Source organism: Halichoeres trimaculatus, unplaced genomic scaffold (assembly GCF_033239565.1).
Source record: "Halichoeres trimaculatus isolate MK-OKI-2021-1 unplaced genomic scaffold, fHalTri1.1 fHalTri1_scaffold_15, whole genome shotgun sequence".
NCBI lineage: Eukaryota > Metazoa > Chordata > Actinopteri > Labriformes > Labridae > Halichoeres > Halichoeres trimaculatus.
Window position 1 is genome coordinate 10,574,122 of NW_027437193.1, and position 18,955 is coordinate 10,593,076.

The 18,955-nt window shown below is 39.9% G+C and overlaps 1 protein-coding gene across 2 annotated transcripts in view; it reads left to right on the top strand.

The window, feature by feature from the left end:
- ak5 (adenylate kinase 5) overlaps positions 1–18,955 on the top strand; it is a 107,634-nt gene that overhangs the window by 16,885 nt on the left and 71,794 nt on the right. For both annotated transcript variants that reach the window (XM_074688262.1, XM_074688261.1), the window contains exons 4-5: positions 3,523–3,695; positions 10,110–10,223. In XM_074688262.1, the coding sequence (XP_074544363.1) occupies positions 3,523–3,695; positions 10,110–10,223 (287 nt within the window). The remainder of the gene's footprint in view (positions 1–3,522; positions 3,696–10,109; positions 10,224–18,955) is intronic.

The following is an 18,955-nucleotide window of genomic DNA, read 5'->3' on the forward strand; positions in this document are numbered from 1 at the left end:
GATTAAGTGAGTCTTTTGCTCCAGTGTATCAACAGAGAGAGATATTTAAAAGATTTTCACCAGCCTTCATGCCAACTTTCCAACAAACCATGCGACCATGACAAACACCCTCATGTCTTGAGGCAGTATTCTTCAAACAAACTGGGTCATATGAAGTGTCGTGTTAGCACAGTGGGGCAAAAAGATTTCTGTCACAAACATGAGGCCTGGGTTTTTTTAAATGTGACAGCGTACTCAAAGACAGTCACGGTGCTGCAGGAAACAGACAGAGGAGAGAAAATCAAAGAGAGGTACAACTTCTGCATTCATTCACACCTCTGCCCACCTGGTTAGCTGCTGCTTTCAGTGGGTGGGAGTGACGGGCCGTCTTTTCAACAGAAGTAGCATAAATAACTGCACACAGGCTATTCAGGCTGTTTAGACAGGGGTTTACCATTAGCTGAGGAAGACTGTTGAAGGAAACCAAGGCATTGCTTCCAAAAAACCTCAATTAATCCAACACTGAGTCAGCTTCAAAGACTTTTTCACAAGTAGGAGCATCACTTGTAGCATGTAAACACCCTTTGAACACACAATACGGTAACACAATTTTGTAACCACATAATCCAACCAATAATTACGAGAGGTATCACTGATTCACGGTCACTTTCTGAACTTAGACACACTCTAAATTTCTACTAGTTCAACTTCACACACCAAGTTGGGATGATTATCCAGCAAAGCTTGGTCTCAGACTATTTTTCAATCCTGTCTGGATTCAAGCTCCAATCAATGCTGTTCTGTTTGATGTGTGGTAACCTCAGTGTCTCAGAAATCACACACTGAGATGTTGTTTGTGTGCTAGCAGAGCAGCATTTAGGTTGTCAGATGGCTTTTATGGGCACTTAAACTTGCCCCATCACAAACTGACAGCTCAAAGCGCGTCTATCTTGTACCATTAAAGGGAAATTTCACAGCTTTTAGCCTTATCCCTCAGATCTCTATTGGAGTTAGGTTTTTTAGTGTGGAAAACATGCAGTGCCTCTTGGGAACGGCTCGGCAAAGCTGCAAAATATTTTGCTGGCTCTATGAATTGATGTGAGTGGTGGTCAGAAAGCGACTCATACTTTGCCTCTATTTCAAAGGAAAGACTAAACTAGTGGAAAAACAACATAAACGTCATTCCAAAATAAAAGTGCAGAGGATTTTCTGAATGTTTTTTGACCAGGTCGGATAAACTGGAATACTGGCATTTGCAGGGTGGCAGTAGGTTTGAACTCACTAATCATACTTTATGTGCTACAACTCCTATGTCAGTTTCAATCAGATATTGTATTAGCTATTTTAGCTCGAAAAGGTAACACAACAGATTGGAAATAGTTAAATCTTCTTAAAATCTGTCAGCCTTTGCAACCAGAGATAAAATCCTTTATTGGAATACACAAAAAATACAAACTATTGGTTGTAACAAACTCCTAAAGTTGATTCTAACACTCGGTCAAGACAAATAGTGGATCACAGTTTTGGAGTTTGGGGTCAGCAAATCATATCCTCCAGATCTGTTTCTGTCAGTGAGTTGTTGTGTTTCAGTGCTTTTCAACTGTTATATTTCAGGTAGTCAAATCAAGTAGGAGAGACTCGAAAGCCGTGCACCAGACTTGGCATGTTAGCACAAGCTAATCTGGGGTATTTGACACATACCAACTCGCGTTTTTCGTCCTGAGCTGCTCTCTAAGAGCCTGAAAGCGATTGAAAGTCCAGCTTCTCCTTTGTTTAGGAAAAAAGTGTTTTGTTTCACTTTGGTTGTGTTTTTATACTTCCATGTTACATCCATTGGCCTTGCAGGTTGACAAAGCTTCTTTCACTCGCTAATCAAGGCTCAAAGTCACTTTGTGCATGAAGTGGTTACATTAGCCAATCACAGAGCGCAAGTGACTGTGCGTGTTGATGAGCAGGAGGAGGAAGCTATCCCAAGTGGATAGAATAGTTGATGCAGCACAGAGCAAGAAAAACACAAACATAATGAAACAAAACATCAAACAGACAGAGCTTTTTCCTGAACAAGGCTGAAGCTTAGTTTGACTTTCACTCACTTTCGGGATGCACAGCAACGTGAGTTGGCTTTCTACTGAGCAGGTATGTTTTAAATAACCCGGTGGTTGGCTTGTGCTAACATGCCAAGTCAGGTGCACCTCTCTCGAGTCTCTCCCACGTAGGAACGCGAAGCAACAGGTGGTTGCTGGGCTAGAGGGTGATTGAATCTCACTGTCCCCCCTAAAACATGAGCCCTTGCGGACTTAATTGAGATCATCTAGAAAGTGTCTGAGTACATGAGTCTGCAAGGGCACAAAATGGTATAACTCGGATTGAATAAGCTTTGGATAAAAACGATTGACATTTTACGCTCCTATAAGTCGATTTTTTTCCACCAAACTGACAGGAATATGAATACACAAAATCTGAATCCCTGCGCATACTGTTTTTGTTAAGATATAAATATTTGGGAATATAGAGCCCTGTTTGTGGGCTTCCCCTGAGAACCCTGCGTTTGATGTCACATTACGATGAAATCTAGATAATACCCTCACTGTAAGTCTGCAAACACGGTGACTTACTGAAAGTTTGCGTTAAGGGCTCAGAAAGTCAGCACGAAAGCCCTCATACTCTTTACGATTTTACAATGGGACAGCCCTAAAACCTCACAGACTTCGCAGGAATGCACCTCTAAGTCTGTGTGAGTGTGGACATTGAGATTGGGCCAGTGTGTTCACGTTGTCACAGTTGGGGGCAGTGGGTGTGCGCTGCCGCTGGCACTGAGCCACGGAGGAGGAGCCCAGTTTGAATGTAATGTTTACGAACAAGAAACGGAAATCCCTGCAGATCCTTCCTTTAATTGTATACATATGATGTGGATGTAGCCTCAGCGGCATCACTTTTTGGTTTCTGTAGAGGCCTTACGAGGCACAGTAACTTGGAAATGCTAGTTCTGGCTAACTTTTGCCGAGCCAAGAAAGCAGCAAAAGTGCTGCTCATAGGCTCTGATGGGGACTCTTTGGGTTTTTCAAGTGGAAACTTCTGGAGCTGTAAAATCTTGATTATATATTTTGATTGTTAAAACAAAAGGTGGCCATCTGTGCTTAACAAGCAGAAAGACTCATCTTTCCAGTCAGCCAAGAATAAAATTATCCATCATCATGCTTAGTGTTGATTTTCATATTAACACTCATTTGCACCTTTTTTTAACAGAAAGAGAAAGAAATTGTGTTAACACATGTAGGAGGTTCACACATACCTGCGTGTCTGATCTGTACCTCACCTTCCCTCCTCCCTGCAAAGATTAAACACAGAAAACAGATACCCACAGTCACAGTCACATAAAGTCTCACATAGTCTGGGTTTCTCTCCCCTGATGCACATGCGTGCCCACGCTCACACACCCACACATGAAATGTTTCACACTCACACAAACACATCTCTCACACACACCACAAAAAATCTCTCCAAAACATAACCAGCTCCCTCTCCCTCCCTCTCTGTGTCTAGGTGGCCCCGGCAGCGGCAAGGGAACACAGTGCCTGAAGATTGCTGAGCGTTATGGCTTCCAGTATGTGTCTGTGGGCGAACTGCTGAGGAAGAAGATGATCCACAACGCCACCAGCAACAGGAAGTGGAGCCTCATCGCCAAAATCATCACCAATGGAGAGCTGGCACCACAGGTAGCAGAGAAACAGAGGGGAGGGGAGTGAAAAGGGGAGTGTGGGGGAAACGAGAAGAGAGATGGATGCAGTGTGTCCAGTCACTTGCAGGTCATTATCGCAGTGTGTGTGTAACAAGGGACTAATTAGCAGCATCCCAATCACAGGCGTGCAGCGGAGAGGGATGCTTATCCCTCTTCTTTGCAGGATAATGACTGACTGGGAAGAAAATTAGACTCATACCCCCTGTGGTTGTTTGTGCTGCATTCATCCAAACACTGTATAGAAAAACAGATGATGCTCTTACATGTCACAACTCAGTATGAGCGGGTAAATGAGATTTATGCTAATAAAAATCTGCATATTCAAGGACAGCAGGAGGATTAAACTGAATGAACTGAAAACAGCATGAAAGCTGTTTTTTCATTTCAGGCACATTTACTTAACGTTGCTAACTAATTTTTAACATTTTTTGAAGCTGACTGTAAACACAACTTCTTCCGGCATATTGATATAAATTAAGTCTGTCCAGTAGAGTCTGATAAGAGCTGCTTCATAGCTCTACACAAACTAAAATGGTTTTATTTAGATAGAAAGTAAGATTTAAACTCCATAAACTTGGAAGTGTTGAAGCATAATGGCTGGAATACACCAGATACGTCTCCAGGCGGTCACGGCACCAGATCAGATAGGTTTCCATTCAAATCAATCTGTCAACTCACACTGGATCCGCTCTGTTGCAGTCCAGCTGCAAGGCTAGTCTGGAAGGCTGCAGCTAATACACAGCCATCCAATTTTTGCTGTGAGGCATAAAGTCAGCATCGGGAAGATCAAGCAGGATAGAAAATCTTGCACAGCCACCTAAAAATACTCAGTGACTTTAAAAATAAAATGAACCGTGTCAAAACCAGACCATATTTAGCTTGATGACAACAACAAATGGACAAAATGAGCAGAGCCAGACCAGGAGTCAACAGGTTTAAGGTTTTACAGCCCAACATGAATAAAGAGATACTTATCAATGGAGTGGGAAGCACTTCTTTGCCAACCTTAACATGCAGCTAGTGTGAGTTGACACGCAACAGTAAACACACACTGGAGCAGAGCAAGACTGCAGACATATCTTGTGTATTTGAGGCGTTAAGGACCATATTTTCAACAGAGGCTGAAGAGGGATGACAGCGATCGGATTGTCTTTTTAACATTACTTTTCTTTTTTCACAACAAATTTTTGCAGGATGGAAAGTGACAAGTTAATGAATTTATTTGTGGTCACATAACACTTTCTTCAGAAACATCACAAGCAGCAGACTTTTTAAACTCATTTTTTCCTGTATTTTATTGTTCAGAAGGTGACAACACTATCTGTTAGCCCTGGTCTTAAGAGAACTTACTGTGGGACCAATTTAATGATCTGACTCATGTTAATGGCATCATGTAGACTCATCGATAAAATGTAACACTGACTATAAGGGCTGGAACAATATGCTTTTTCTCCCAATTTGATTCTTTCATGATTTTTGGGTTGCCAATTTGATTTAAAATGTAATTCTTCAATAGTTCCTATTTTTGCAATTTTTAGTTCTCTTTTTGAACACCAGACCAAGTGAAAAGTTGAATGATGATGTTTATAGATTTTATGTGGAGATATATTCTTTTCCTCAAAATTTTGATCACATGTGATGTGAGTCAGTTTTTAGGATTTATTCAGGGGATCTGACAACTCAACTTTTTTTTAACCCAGCTAATAAATAAATAGGGCTGGGACAGTATGCTTTTCTCCGGATTTGATTCTAATACGATTTTTGCTGTGCCATTCAAGATAAATTGTGATTCTTCGATATTTTAGATTTTTGTAATTTTTAGTTTGCTTTTTAACACCAGACCATGTGAAAAAGTTAAATGATGATAATGTCTACAGACTATATCAGGAGCCATATTTTACCATAAAATGCACACCACATGAGTCAGAGAGAAACATTTCACCCTCTGCAGGACAAAAGTGGTAACTTTTTTCCAATTCGGGTTATGAACAAAGACTAAAATGAAGAATTTGAATTTGAAAAAAAAAGTTGTTGTTTTTTTTACAAAGAACCCTGATTCTGATATTGTTAAACAAAAAAATTCTGATATGTCTTTTTTCATTTTTTTTTTTCTTGCACCCCTTTAAATAAAGACTAAAATGAAGGAGTTGGATAAAAATAAATAAATCTAACAAAATGTCACGTTTTAAAAACTTCAATGCATCTATTTTTTTCTCTTGTACACTGTTTGTGAAGTGGTTTCAAGCAATTATTCACTGCAGTTACACTACAAGCCACTTGATTCAGTCTACAAATTTGCCCCATGCACAGTGTGTGTTGATAAAGAAACAAGCTTTTCAGACCAAAACCCTCTTTCAACCAGGCTTTTAACATTTTTGTCTGACGTTTGGATGCAAAGACTTGAATGGATGTGTAAGGCTAGCAGCGTTTTTGGAGCCAGCCTCTAGTGAACACTTCAGGAACTGCAGCTTTTAGCGTCTGTGCCATTTCTTGAGACAAGAGCTTGCTCCATGTAACTTCTGCTGTTCAACATCTCATTCAAAAACAGATCTGAGTCACTGCATGCTGGATGAGCAACATATCCAGTTTGAGTCTTTTTTGCCTGTCATGTGTATGTGTGAGTCAGTCTGATTACACAGACAGCTTTGATTGACAAAATTGAAACCATGGGATGTTGGTCTTCTGGTTGATGTAGGAACTATGAAGAGTTTGCATTGCCTGCATGACTTGCAGTTCTTAACTTGTCTTCCTTCATGAATTCACTTTGAAACCCATCTACCTCATCAATTACCGTCCTGGTTTGTCTGGCACAACAACATATCTGCCTTCAGGCTGTTTCCCAGATGTCAGTCCAGACACTGGCGAGATAAACAGCAGAGTAAGCCGAGCCGCAGACATAATGGAAATGACAAAGTGAGTTGTGGCTGTTGGGCTTGTGGCTTCCTGGTTTGATTAGTTCAGCAGAAAAGATTAAAACTTGGTGTAATGATTCTCCATGTCATGATGAAGAGCTGACGCATAACAATCCTGAAGACAAAGCTCTTAACACAGCAGTCCTGATATTACTTTATGTTGAAGGATGGAGCCCTCCCACAAACTTTAACTGATCCAGTTCCTCCAGAGCTCTCCTCATTAATCACATTACTCCTGTCCCTCAGCAGGCTTTTGGCTCCCGCTCAAATACTGCATTGATTTTAAGATTCAGCACCTTACCTTTAAAGACATCCATAACCTTGAATCTTTGTAACTCTTTGAACTCCAGCACATCTATACAACAATGCACACACTAAGGGGTTCAGTTTTCATTTATTTTATCGCCACTGCCGTCTTAAAAACCATATCGATGATGCCTTTACCCACCTTTGAAGCTCCCTCCCTCCAGACACCTATAACATCTACCGTCAGTTGACTTTTTGCCTCAAAAATACAACTTTACCTTTTTAACTTTTTAAGCATGTGCCAACCTTCAAAGGTGCAGGCAGGTTTTTGTTCCCTAGCAGAGCTAAGCTAACTGTACCCCCATGTTGTCAGTCTTGAGCTACACTAAACTCACAGTTTCAGTCTTCTCAGCTAACATTTGCATGGAAAGTAGATAAACAATCTCCTGCTGTCTTATTTGTTTGAGCTTGAATTTAAAGTTTCCTCTCTGCAAATAGGCTGAGAAAACTCTATCCAGCTTCTCCCTACATGCTGCAAATAAATCAGAAAGCAGCATACACAGTTTTTCACTCCACTTCCACTCAGCCAACCAACCAATCATCTGGAAGTTTTTGCCTCATGGCTGTTATTGTCAGCGAGGTCATGTGACTCTGGATGTTTCTGAACTTCTGTCCCCTTCTGAAATCCCCCGCTCTACTCTCAAGATGATCTCAGATATCCCACAGTCTGGTTATAAATCAGTGATGGCAGTTTTGATTTAATACCCTGAGACTGTGGAAAAATCCTCATGTTGAGATGCTTCAGTCGGATCCTTGAAAACTGGAGCCTAAGTTTGGAGGGATGCAGAGCAGAAAGTGGTGGACATCAGTCAGCCTGTACTTTGGGAAAACACTGACTGAAAAAAAAAAACTACACAAAGCAATGTGAAATGACACAACACATGGAAAATATACAAAAAACTGAAATGTGGTTTATAAGTCACACAGTGTTTAAAGTGCTGTCTGTTGTGTGGAAGCTCCAATCAGGAGAGCTGTTTATATCATTCATTCAAATGTGCAGTTTTCATGCAGATGAGAAGCTCTTTGTTTGTGTAGTACACTGTGCTGTCAGCTACCCTGTATAAATGTTGCGCCCACCATTTAGTGTTATTAACTAAAGTAAAGAAGGAATTACATCTCTTTGCTGGTCACTCCACAAGGTTTATTTGGCCTACTTGAGGGTAAATTTCCATTTTCTATGAGCGACTGATGGAGAAAAGCCGAGGGATGGGCATCAGAAAACGGTTCCTGAATTGTTTCAATCCATTGATACCATTAGCCTTTATGCTTAACAATTCCCTTATCATTTCTTTACACTATGCCGGAGCTGCCAGACCTTACGTTGACTGCTCTGCTAGAACTATCTTAGCTAAGCAGCTAGATTACGTTTCCCAAGAAAACTCTGATTCAGGGATATCAGTTAGAAGTTTTACTGAAGAACTGAACTCACAAAGAAATTTACATTACTTTCTCAAAGGAGATTCCTATTCAGTACATTCAACATGGTATAAATCTACCTATTTACCAAAAACCGTATAAACACAATAGTGCTAGCTTGATGCTAACCTCTATGGTAAAATGCACTGATATGCTGGTAGTTAGCATACATAAATTGTCTGTAGGTGTGATTGACTGCCAGCTAGACCAAGGTGTACCCTGCCTCTCGCCCATTGACTGCCGGGATGGGCTCCAGCCACCCAGGACCCTGAACAGGATAAGCAGTTTAGAAAATGTATGAATGAATGAAAAAAAATCTGAAAACTCCATATGTCAAAATACTTGCAGGCAAATGGAACAAGAGTTACGTACAGACTCAGCTGCGGCAAGGTTCCAAACAACTTAGAATAATGCTATGATCACTTTGAGACACTAGATGGCCCACTTGAGTCAATAATAAATTACAAAACAGTACATCGACATCACATGACGTGCAATTCACAGAAGGCACTGATAAGGAAATCAATAAAGAATCAGATCAATAAGCAGAATTGATAAGGGCATTGGTATCAATAAAATCTTGTTAATGCCCATCCCTAGAAAGACCCTAAGAAGTACAGCTGCTAAACTGGTTTGTGTCCAGTATTCTTTGCATTATCAAGTGGACGTTAAGTGCTTTAAAGAGACAAGAAACACAGACTTATTGGGTTTGCTACACAGAGCTTTAGAGGAGTTGAGAATGAGTGAAGCAGGGAGGTGTTGTGAATGTAACTGCAGTGATGATCGTCTGCTGCAGCGTTAAAGATAGATTGATAATCTCTCTGGCAGTCAGAAATGAGTCTCTTCTGATGCCGGGCTCTCTTTTGAGGGCTTAGCATTGAGCCATGCGGTGGCTCAGATGGCTCCCTTCAGATTAGCTTTTCTCATTTAATCCTGCATGCATACCTTTATCTATCAATGGAATCCATCTCAAGTGTAATCTCTATGTCGTCTGTGGCCCCTGCTGCTTTTATCCTGTGGTTGGAGAGAAATTAAACATCTGTGTTACTCAGCATGGCCGGCGACAGAAGTTATTTTTAGAACAGGGCATTGCTCACGTATTTCAGCCATATCGTATGATGCATTATGCCCGCAGACGCACATTGGAACATGCTGACCTCCTTCAGCCATGGGGAAGTAATTGATGCTAAAGGATGCTGGCACTCTGTGGCCTCTGGTGCAGTCAAAACATTTGTTCTGCTGCATGCAGATATGTTGGATAAGCAGATTAATTATATCCGGGAACTCTCCACTGTGCCCTCGTATTTTTAATTTCACCTTATTTACGACTTAATAAATCAGCTACTTATAATTTTAGAAAGGGCTGAACTGATCTACAACCTCCTGGAATCTGCTCGGGGAATTAAAGCAACGTTAACAAAACTAATTGCCCTCGCTCACACTTTTACTGCGAAAGTAAACCGTTCATAATTACAACAGTATTTTGTGCTTTACACTTATAATGAAGCTAAATCTCTTGAATATCACTGTATTTAGAGCTGTCTGTGTTGTGCAGAGAAAAAAGCTGTGAGTTTGCAGAGCCAGAAAGAGAAGCATCTGGCTGACTGTTGAGGTGCTTGTATTGATTGAATATTCTAGCAAACTGCCGGGCGTGTTTGTTTTTAATCTGCAGAAATCTTGTTATTGCTCCTCTGACATTTGAACACAAGTGGAAGCTAATGATGATTATAAATTATGTTCCTTGCTTTGTTTTGTAGGAGACAACAATAACTGAGATCAAGCAAAAGATCATGAAGATACCGGACGCTAAGGGGCTCGTGATCGATGGGTTTCCTCGAGACGTTGGGCAGGCTCTGTCCTTTGAAGACCAGGTGAGATCTGTCTTCAGATTCAAACATAAACGGAGATACTGAAAGCAGCATTTTTAGCTTTTTTGACACATGGATATCCAACAAGTTGTCTAACCTCCAAAAAAGGAAAAAAACACAACACTGAAGAGTTGCTGAATGAAGATAGTTGGGTTGTCTCTTGCAAAGAACGAATTCAGAGAATATATTTTTTGTTTGGATCATTCTTCAAAGCTTTCTTTTTTTACTTTCTTGCTTTTATTTTGAAAGGGGAGCAATAATGGGAAGAGAAGACATGTGGGTTCAAAGGGAAGGGCATGGCATGCTCTCAAGTGGGGATGCACAATATGTGGGTATCAATATAGGTAGCTGTCGATGTTGGTCACAATTTTTAACGAATCTGCATCGGACGATGTGTAAAAGTGGGCCAATATCAACTTATCTCTCTGAACTTCCTCGACACATCATCTCAGATTGTTTTTTTTTTTGTTTTTTTTTACCAATATTGATATCGGTTATCATCATATCAGTTTTCGGCCATAACAGCAATATCAACATCGAGTATCAGTATCGGCCAACATTTACATATCAGTGCGTCACTACCCTAAACAGCATCACGATCAGGTGTCAAATCTGCGACCAGTGTAGTGAGGACTGAAGCTTCTGTACATGGGGCGCCTACCCTTGAGCAAAGCTGTTCCCTTGATCAGATATTCTGGTTTGGAGTTCAGTCTAAAAGTGAAGATTCACCTTTCTGCAAGCAGGAAGTTGCTGTTTTGTGCTGTGTGTGAAAGTCACTTATTGTAAACTTTTAGAAACATTTTTTGTTTCCCAACACTTTGCTGGGCAGCGTGGTTACTTGTTATTTGGCAGGTCTACGTCACTTATTTTTTTATTCAGAGGACTCTATCACTTCTTCACTAAGCATTTGGCAGCAGTAAGAAGGAAAAGCTTCCCATCACAATCAGACACAGTGGTAGAGAGCCATCTACTGAAAATTATCTTGGAATTTAAATCAACTTCTCGCAACTTTTCATCATGGAAAGTACTGTGACTTGATTTGCAACATTTCTTGGGGTTTCTGTTTGTTACAATAATAACATCATGGAAAAGGTTTGTAAAAAGTGTAGTTTTTTAGAAAAGGCGGAGGTGCAGAGAGGAAATCTAATCATAAATTGTTTTTTGAAACAGTGACAATTTAAAATTTGCTGCTCAAGTTAAAATTTCTATCAAGAACAGGTTGTTTGCTGCACTTGTATGCCCTTGGGTTAGGGTTAGCCTAACCCTAAAAAAAATACTACAAAGAAAAATCCAGAAAACTGCCCATTCAAAAAATTTAAACCCTCCAGTACAAAGTGTACAACTTTGCAAGGAGCCCGCAAATACAGATTTATCAAAAGAAAAAGAGATTGACCAACATTTTGAGATTCAAAAGACACGTTTCGAGTTTAAGTTTGGGCAGATGTATATTCTAGTACATGAAGGTTTTTTAAGGTTGAAATCATAATATGATTCAACAATCAGTGTCTGCAGCTTTCAGCCAGTAAAGAGGGAATAAATCTTTGTTTCAGAATCCTCACACTGATCTTTTTAAGTAGATTTCCTGTTTTCTAAATGATAGACTAAGATTTATAGCCTTGGTTTCTTTCTGCACCTTAACTATGAATCAGTCAGTCACAGCATGTTTGACTTGTATCTAATTGAAAATGGACTTTCTTTATTCCCACGCTGACCTTCAGCTCACTGTTTTTCCTGCTTCTGCTGCTAATCAGTTATTCAACAGTGAAACACTGCTTTTCCATTTTATTGCAATGTTCAGTGTCTCCTAAATGAAAAAGTGGTTTTACACTGGGAGCAAGAACTCGCTGTTCTCTGACCTGAAGACAGGTTCACGGTCTTTGTGTTTTCAACCCGCTGCACTTAAATGTCCTTGAGTAAGATGTAAAATAAGTGCATTTCAGGAAGTGGAAAGTGTTTCCGTTCAGAGTGAAAACATCAATATTAGTGTGAATTAGCAGTGAAAGGAGCGTGAAACACAAAGGCAGCGGTGTTGTGTTGTATCGCAGCGGAGGCCCAGGATGAATATCTGTCCTGAACAATCAAGTGGCCAGCTGTGTCAGAGAGCGGTCGATTGCTTTCAGAGATTGATTCTCTTGATCACGTTTGAACTCACTTAACATTAATCAACTTTTAAATGAACACTCAATGACTTTTAGAGTGGTTGGCCAATCTGTGGCAGTCTGTCTGCGGAGGTCTGGAAGGCTCTTTATATAAACCGCTAAATTTAGCTGCATTAAAGGGGGAGTGGAAGGAGGACATCAGAGTCTCAACCTTTGTTTAGATGAAATTTATATTCATGGAGGAGCAAATATTCTCCCTGCTGCACAATAACTGCTCTGATTGTTCCAGATGGGACTTCAGCTGGTTTCATTTTGCACTGCTCCGTAAAACACAGAGGCATTTTTCATATAGCAAATGGTATTTTTTTGTTTTTCATTTTTTCATATTTAAGATTAATGTGCAGAATTCTCACCAACATTACAGAAATTATTTTTGCAGCAAGTGATTCATTGGCTTGCTGTGAATCAATTTTATTGGACACTTACCCCAAAAATCGGGGCTCAGAAATTGTTGATCCCTCTGTTTGCTTTTTTTAGTTCATAAAACGAAATTCTTGGTGATTTCAGCCTCTTTCAAACCACATTTAAACTCCTCACACGAGATAGAGTTCGAGCTAATTTACCTTGGTGAACATTTTTTTCTACCCTCAGGACACTGACTGAGGAAAAAAAAGGAATTCTTCTTGTTGGATTTTTTAAATGTTTTGTACTTGATTTGTTATTCTAAAAAAAAAAAAAAGGTATCAGTTGGTATTATTCGTTCAGTAACAAAAAGAAATCCTGGAGGGTGTCATCGTTTTTCATGTGCGAGTGCAGTGATGCGAAGGCAAAACAGTTTTGCAGCTCTCTGGGCAAAACATGACCGACACTTTTGTTTAAAGCCCCTTTCTAAAGTCGCAGCACAGAGCTCATTCAGTCCCATCAGATTGTGTATCCGTCAGCTGCCATGTGTTTCCTTGATGCTCTTCATTTAGAGGCAGTGAAGTAGATCCTGATTGTAAATATAAAAAAGCATAGCGGTCTTGTAAATGCAGCTCTAAATGGTGATTAAATGTGTGTTTGTGGGCTCCTGCAGGGAAAACCAGATGGGGCTCCTCTTGATGTAACACTTAGTGAGAGATGATGTGGTGCATTAGCTCATCATCTTTGCTGTTAACGCATGTAAACGGCTTGTTAATGTGGAGGGCCAGAGGCAATCATCTGGTTGTTTGGAGTCTGTCCGCTGCAGTCAGTTTCATTAACAAGTGACACAAAAGGTAATCTCTGCTTTCCACGCCTGCATTTATATTTGCTTTTTCATGTACACAAAGAGAGATAGGAACACTAAACCTCAAAGAAACCTAATCATAACTCTATAGAAATGAAAGCAGACATAAGATTGTGAATAAGGTCCCTTTGTGCATAAAATGTGTGTACATGTACAAATGTTGAAGTGTGAAAAGAAGAGGCTGCAACCAAGGATACACAAACTGAGACATACACACACACACACTGAATCAAAAGAGGTAGAGATGTTGAACTCCAGAAAGTAACCCCTACAGCATAAACTAATCCTGCAGATTGATCTGAAAAAAGATTAATACATGTAATGGTTTGTATACATTTACACATTTAGAGAACATTTACAGTTATACTGTTCAGAAAAAGATCCAGCAAGCTTTTTAAATCATGATTTCTTGATCCCCAGCTGTGGCAGAAGTGTGCAGGCACCCTTTCTCAGTGTTATTGGGCGAGGTGTATTTATTGTTTGATGAGTCCAGTTTCTTGATACTTCCCCCATTGATCAGTCTGAAGCCTCTTTTTTCAATGTCAACATGTGATTTCATGATCAGAAGGTCAACAGTTCAATCCCACCTCCTACTGTCCCATGTCAAAGTGACTCCCCCACTGCTCCCAGTGGCAGTCAGTGGTGTGTGTGAATGTGTATAAATGGAGTTACTTGAAATCATCGCAGAAGCATGACCAGGATAGAGAAAAGTGGAGCAACATCCTGTCCTAGGGTTCTCCAGTTTCATTGCATCCAGGCTATGCCGGCAAACTGACTGCCATTGAGTGGTATCAGCTTGTTGTTGTGATGAAGTGAAACTACAATCCAGCATCGACACAGTGCATTTTATTTTGAAAGTTAACAGGTTGTTTTAAAGTTGTTTCAGTGCCTTACTTCCTGTCCAGCCCTATTTGCTCCAGAAGTTTTGCGTATCTGCTTTGGAGGGCTCTGAGCTTCTGGGTCTTTCATGGTGTGATTAGGCTGTTACAGTGCATGCACTGAAATGTTCAGTTGATATGAAGTCATCTGACCATATCTGAGGCAAATCTGTTAAGATGATTTTTTTTTATTATTATTATTATCAGTTTGTACAAAGATATCTGTTTGAAATTGACCTAAAATTTAAAATTACCTTTAAATCTGTAATTTGCTTCAACTTTTTTATGTCGTGAAATGGTAGCTGGGTAAAATGTTGTACATTCTGCCCTGGTCAGGTGGTTCCTACTAAACAAGAACTGCCTCTTTACGTTGTATTCCTGCTCATCCTGTCCAGATTCTAGTTTTCATGATTATACTATACATTTTATAAAGTTAACTTATAAATGTTTTTTCTGTTTTACCGCATGATATGTTTTTAAATTATTTATTGTATTGTTACTGTCAGTTATCTGGTCAGACCTGCACTGTAAAACTTTTTAGTGTAAAATTATAGTGCTTAACTAGTGAAACTGCTGCCAGTATCCTTACTGTAAAATTCAGCCAGTAAGTAATTGTAATTGGATTTACAGTATATAGAGGGTTTGCGTTTACTCCACTTCCCCTCAGGGACACGCCCACTTCAGTCTGACTGAGTGAGTGGCAAAACAAACCTCTCTTAGCATTGCAAAAAGCGCCATTTAACACGAAGACACCGTGAAAAATGTGGAATAGGACAAGAAATTGAGGACAGTTGGACTCGACATTGATTTGTTAAGCTACCAAAGAACCAGGGGTTCACGAACATCGACATGTAGCCAGATTTCAACCCCAGGAAAACACACAATGCAAAGCCTGAAAGCTACAAAACCCCCTTATGTGATTCAATTTACAGTTTACAGTGTATTGACCCAAGTGAATATACGTATGATCTATCTGTACTTCTGGTATTTAACATAGACTGTATGATTAACAGACATATAGTCACTGCGATGGTATTTAAGAAAAGTTAATATCAAATTCTTAACACAACACAGCAACAGCTGCTTGTGCTGGAGTTCCCCCTTATCTATAAAACTGTTAGTCTCAGTTTAAGTTAGTTCACAAATCTTGTCGAGAATATGGTTCATAATCACACAAAGACAAAAATGTTGAGTGAAAAATGCTAACATTGAGAGATTTTGTAATTTGGAAAATTTTTAACCCAAAAATACAGCATAAATTAACGTTCACTGGCACAAATCGAGCTGTTGTCGCCTGGGTTGTCTCTGAAAATTGCAGCGATCCATTAGTTTCTTTTCTCTTTGTCTTGTAGTAGCCCATCAAAAGAAAGGTCTGAGTGCTTTTCAAACATCTTCGTTTAATCAATCACGCAACAGCTGTTCCCCATGTTTTGATTTTGTTTTAGAGTTCTGATGGTATTAAGCCAACGCTGCCGCTCATCTGCCTCTTTCTGAACTAAGTGGGTGTAACTGCAGTGACTTCAGCTGACGTCACGTGCATACCCTGTGCTGTATAAATGTAGAAATACTTTATTTTACTGGCAACAGTTTTACCAGTACTCTATTTACAGTATCTGCTCAGTGGGAATACAGTAACTCATTGTGTAAAAGTGCAGTAATATACTGTAGATGCAACATTTAGAGGGGTGCTATTGTCAACTGTTGTCAGCTGTGGCTATAGCCTTAATATCTTTGGTAACTGGAACATAACAATTACTGAAACCATGAGTGAGGAGGGAACGTGGCGCAGCACCAGACCTCCGACTGATCCTTAGCTGTATACAGTAAATTACTGTTATTGGAAGTATTTGACCATTTAAAACAGTATTATACTGTAATTTTATACTAAAAGGACATTACTGTAGGGATTCTGTTTGAAATGTACATCAGAGTATTCAGAAATCTTTATGTATTCTTTGACTCGTAACACTCTCCTCAGTAGACGGGTCACCCACTCTCCTGTGTTTATTTCAGTCTCTCGTCTCTGTGGTAATTGTACATTCTCTCTTTCTCTCTTTGTGAAAAGGCCAAGACTCGGCGTAATGAGAACCTATGATGTGGTTCTGCTGTACCTCGTCTGACAGCAGATTCCACTTAGTACACGTTAGCTGTCTGGGAGCAGCACAGGGAGAGAAAACAGAGAAAGACACGAGATGATAAATGTGGCTGGCTCGAGCACAGAGAGAGGGATTACGCAGGTTACACCGCACAATCACACACAAACATTCAGTTGATGCAGCTCACAGCTGAGCCATAACTATGGTTATTATCAGCAATTCCAGCTGTTTGAAACAGGGAGCAGATTAGATTAAAACAGCCTTCCCTGTGTCTGAGGCTGTAAATAGGAGCCAATAAGCATTCAGTGACAAACTCAGCAGCAGTTATTCCCACTCGACACTGCCTCATAATTTAATTATTGTTTAATCTTCCGTGTTTTAACGTGGGGAAATGAAAATTGCAAAGACAGCCAAGCTGCTTGTTGCTGCTTTTTATTCTTACTGTGTGATGTTGCACAAAAAAGTTTGCTAAAAAGGGTTGAAGCTTGTTTGCAGATGGACTTTGAGGGGTGGATAAAGACGGAGGGAGTTCACAAAGAGGTGACACAGATGACGCATGCACGTAGATGTGATTGTAACTCTTTCCCAGAATAAGCCTAAAAACTGCCTGTGCAGTAATTGATAATTGGACAGGAGCTAAAAAACGCTCAGCCGATAATGTATGCAGCAGCTTGGGGATTTACAGTGGAACTTAGTGACAACTGGTTATTACAGGATCTATTGTGCAGCTCTGGAGTAAAGAGAGAAAATAACAGTGGTGTGCTGTGATAAACAAGACACTGAGACCTTTTGTCGTACAGGATTAGACCACTTTACTGTGGGTTTAAGAGAATATACCAGGGTGACTCTCCTAGGATCAGGTTTTTTATAGTTTTCAACAAAAGTATTTCTATACAGTGGATAGGAAAAGAAAGAAGCTTTGTGGAGAATTTTTTGCCAAATCAGTATTCATGACCAGTTCCCAGGACATTTCTTTGTGTGTCTATCTCAGTATCCACACTTGGTACAACATGTCTCATGGCTCTCGCAGTCACTCGTGTAAACATGTTTGAGTTCATCCCTCTTCAAATCCAATCAGCTGTCATATCCAGGCACAAATAACATACAAATCCATGTGATCTACAGCTGGTCATGTCAGACTGGATGTCTGGTTTGTTTCTTTTTAAGGACAAGAGAGGAAAAACACAGCAGGATAAAAGTGGGCATCATAGGTCATTTGAACCACTTAAGGCCCAATGAGCTGGAACCAATGACTTTCAGGCATGTTTTGAGAAGCTTACATGGAAAACAGGAGAAGGAAACATTGTCAAACATACCAAAAAAATCTCTCTCTGTTCTCATACTGAACAACAACAGCTTTGTATAATCACAACACCTGGTAGTCTTCTCTAAGTAAACTTGTCCTGCTGCTGCTAAACGTCCCAGCGGGGCTCCTGAGACATATTCAAAACCCTCTCTTCATCATTAGCAGCAGCACATTACTTTGGTACAGCTGGAGACATGAGTTCAACAGGGAGCAGGGATGAAGAGAAATGAGGCTGTTGAAAGAGGAGTCGCTGTGAACAAAGATGAAGAGCTGGCGCAGATAAAGAGAAACAGTTACAGAGTCACGGGGAGTCAAGAGTTTCAGGTTGAGAGAAGCTCTATCACAGCATGGAAATACAGTAATGACATTTTGATACTTGTTTTTCACACATGTATGATTCTAACATTACTCTAACAGAGTAGGTAGGCCATGTTCTTATCACCATGGTTTTCTCTGACATTATGGGCAGAAGCTTAAATGCTTTGGATATATTATGTCTGTAGTTTTAAAGATTATAAACTTCTCCTAAAAATCAATAAGAACACAACAAAATGTTGTCATTTACCAGAAAATATTGCCTTAACAGCAGTATTTCTGTGAATAAACATCAAATAATACTATTTACACAGCTGATTTATCGGACCAAACATCAGCAATTCTAAAATAAAAAGAAGATAACAGGAGCTTCATTACTGTTTTACCTAAACTTGGAATTTCTTAGTGGGAACTCGAGGGTGGTGTGGGTGCTCCGACTTACAAGTCAGAAATTTCAACCTCAGGGGGCCTTCCAGCTTCCCTCTTCCGAGTACAACTTCTGAGTACAAATGGAACACAGCATTATCGGTAGATTTGCCCGCTGCATGTGGATGAAAGTATTTTTAAAAACAAACAATGGGGGGATACTTGTTTTTTAAAATACCAAGAAAAAACCAAGACAAGCTTGGGTACAAGAAATGTTGGTAATGGTTTGCAGGTGGTAGAATATAGAATAGAATAGAACTTCATTGTTATTGTAACAAGTACAACGAAATTAAAGTCACAGCAGCATACAGGGAAAAAAAGTAAGAAAGTGTATAGAAAGTGCAAAAA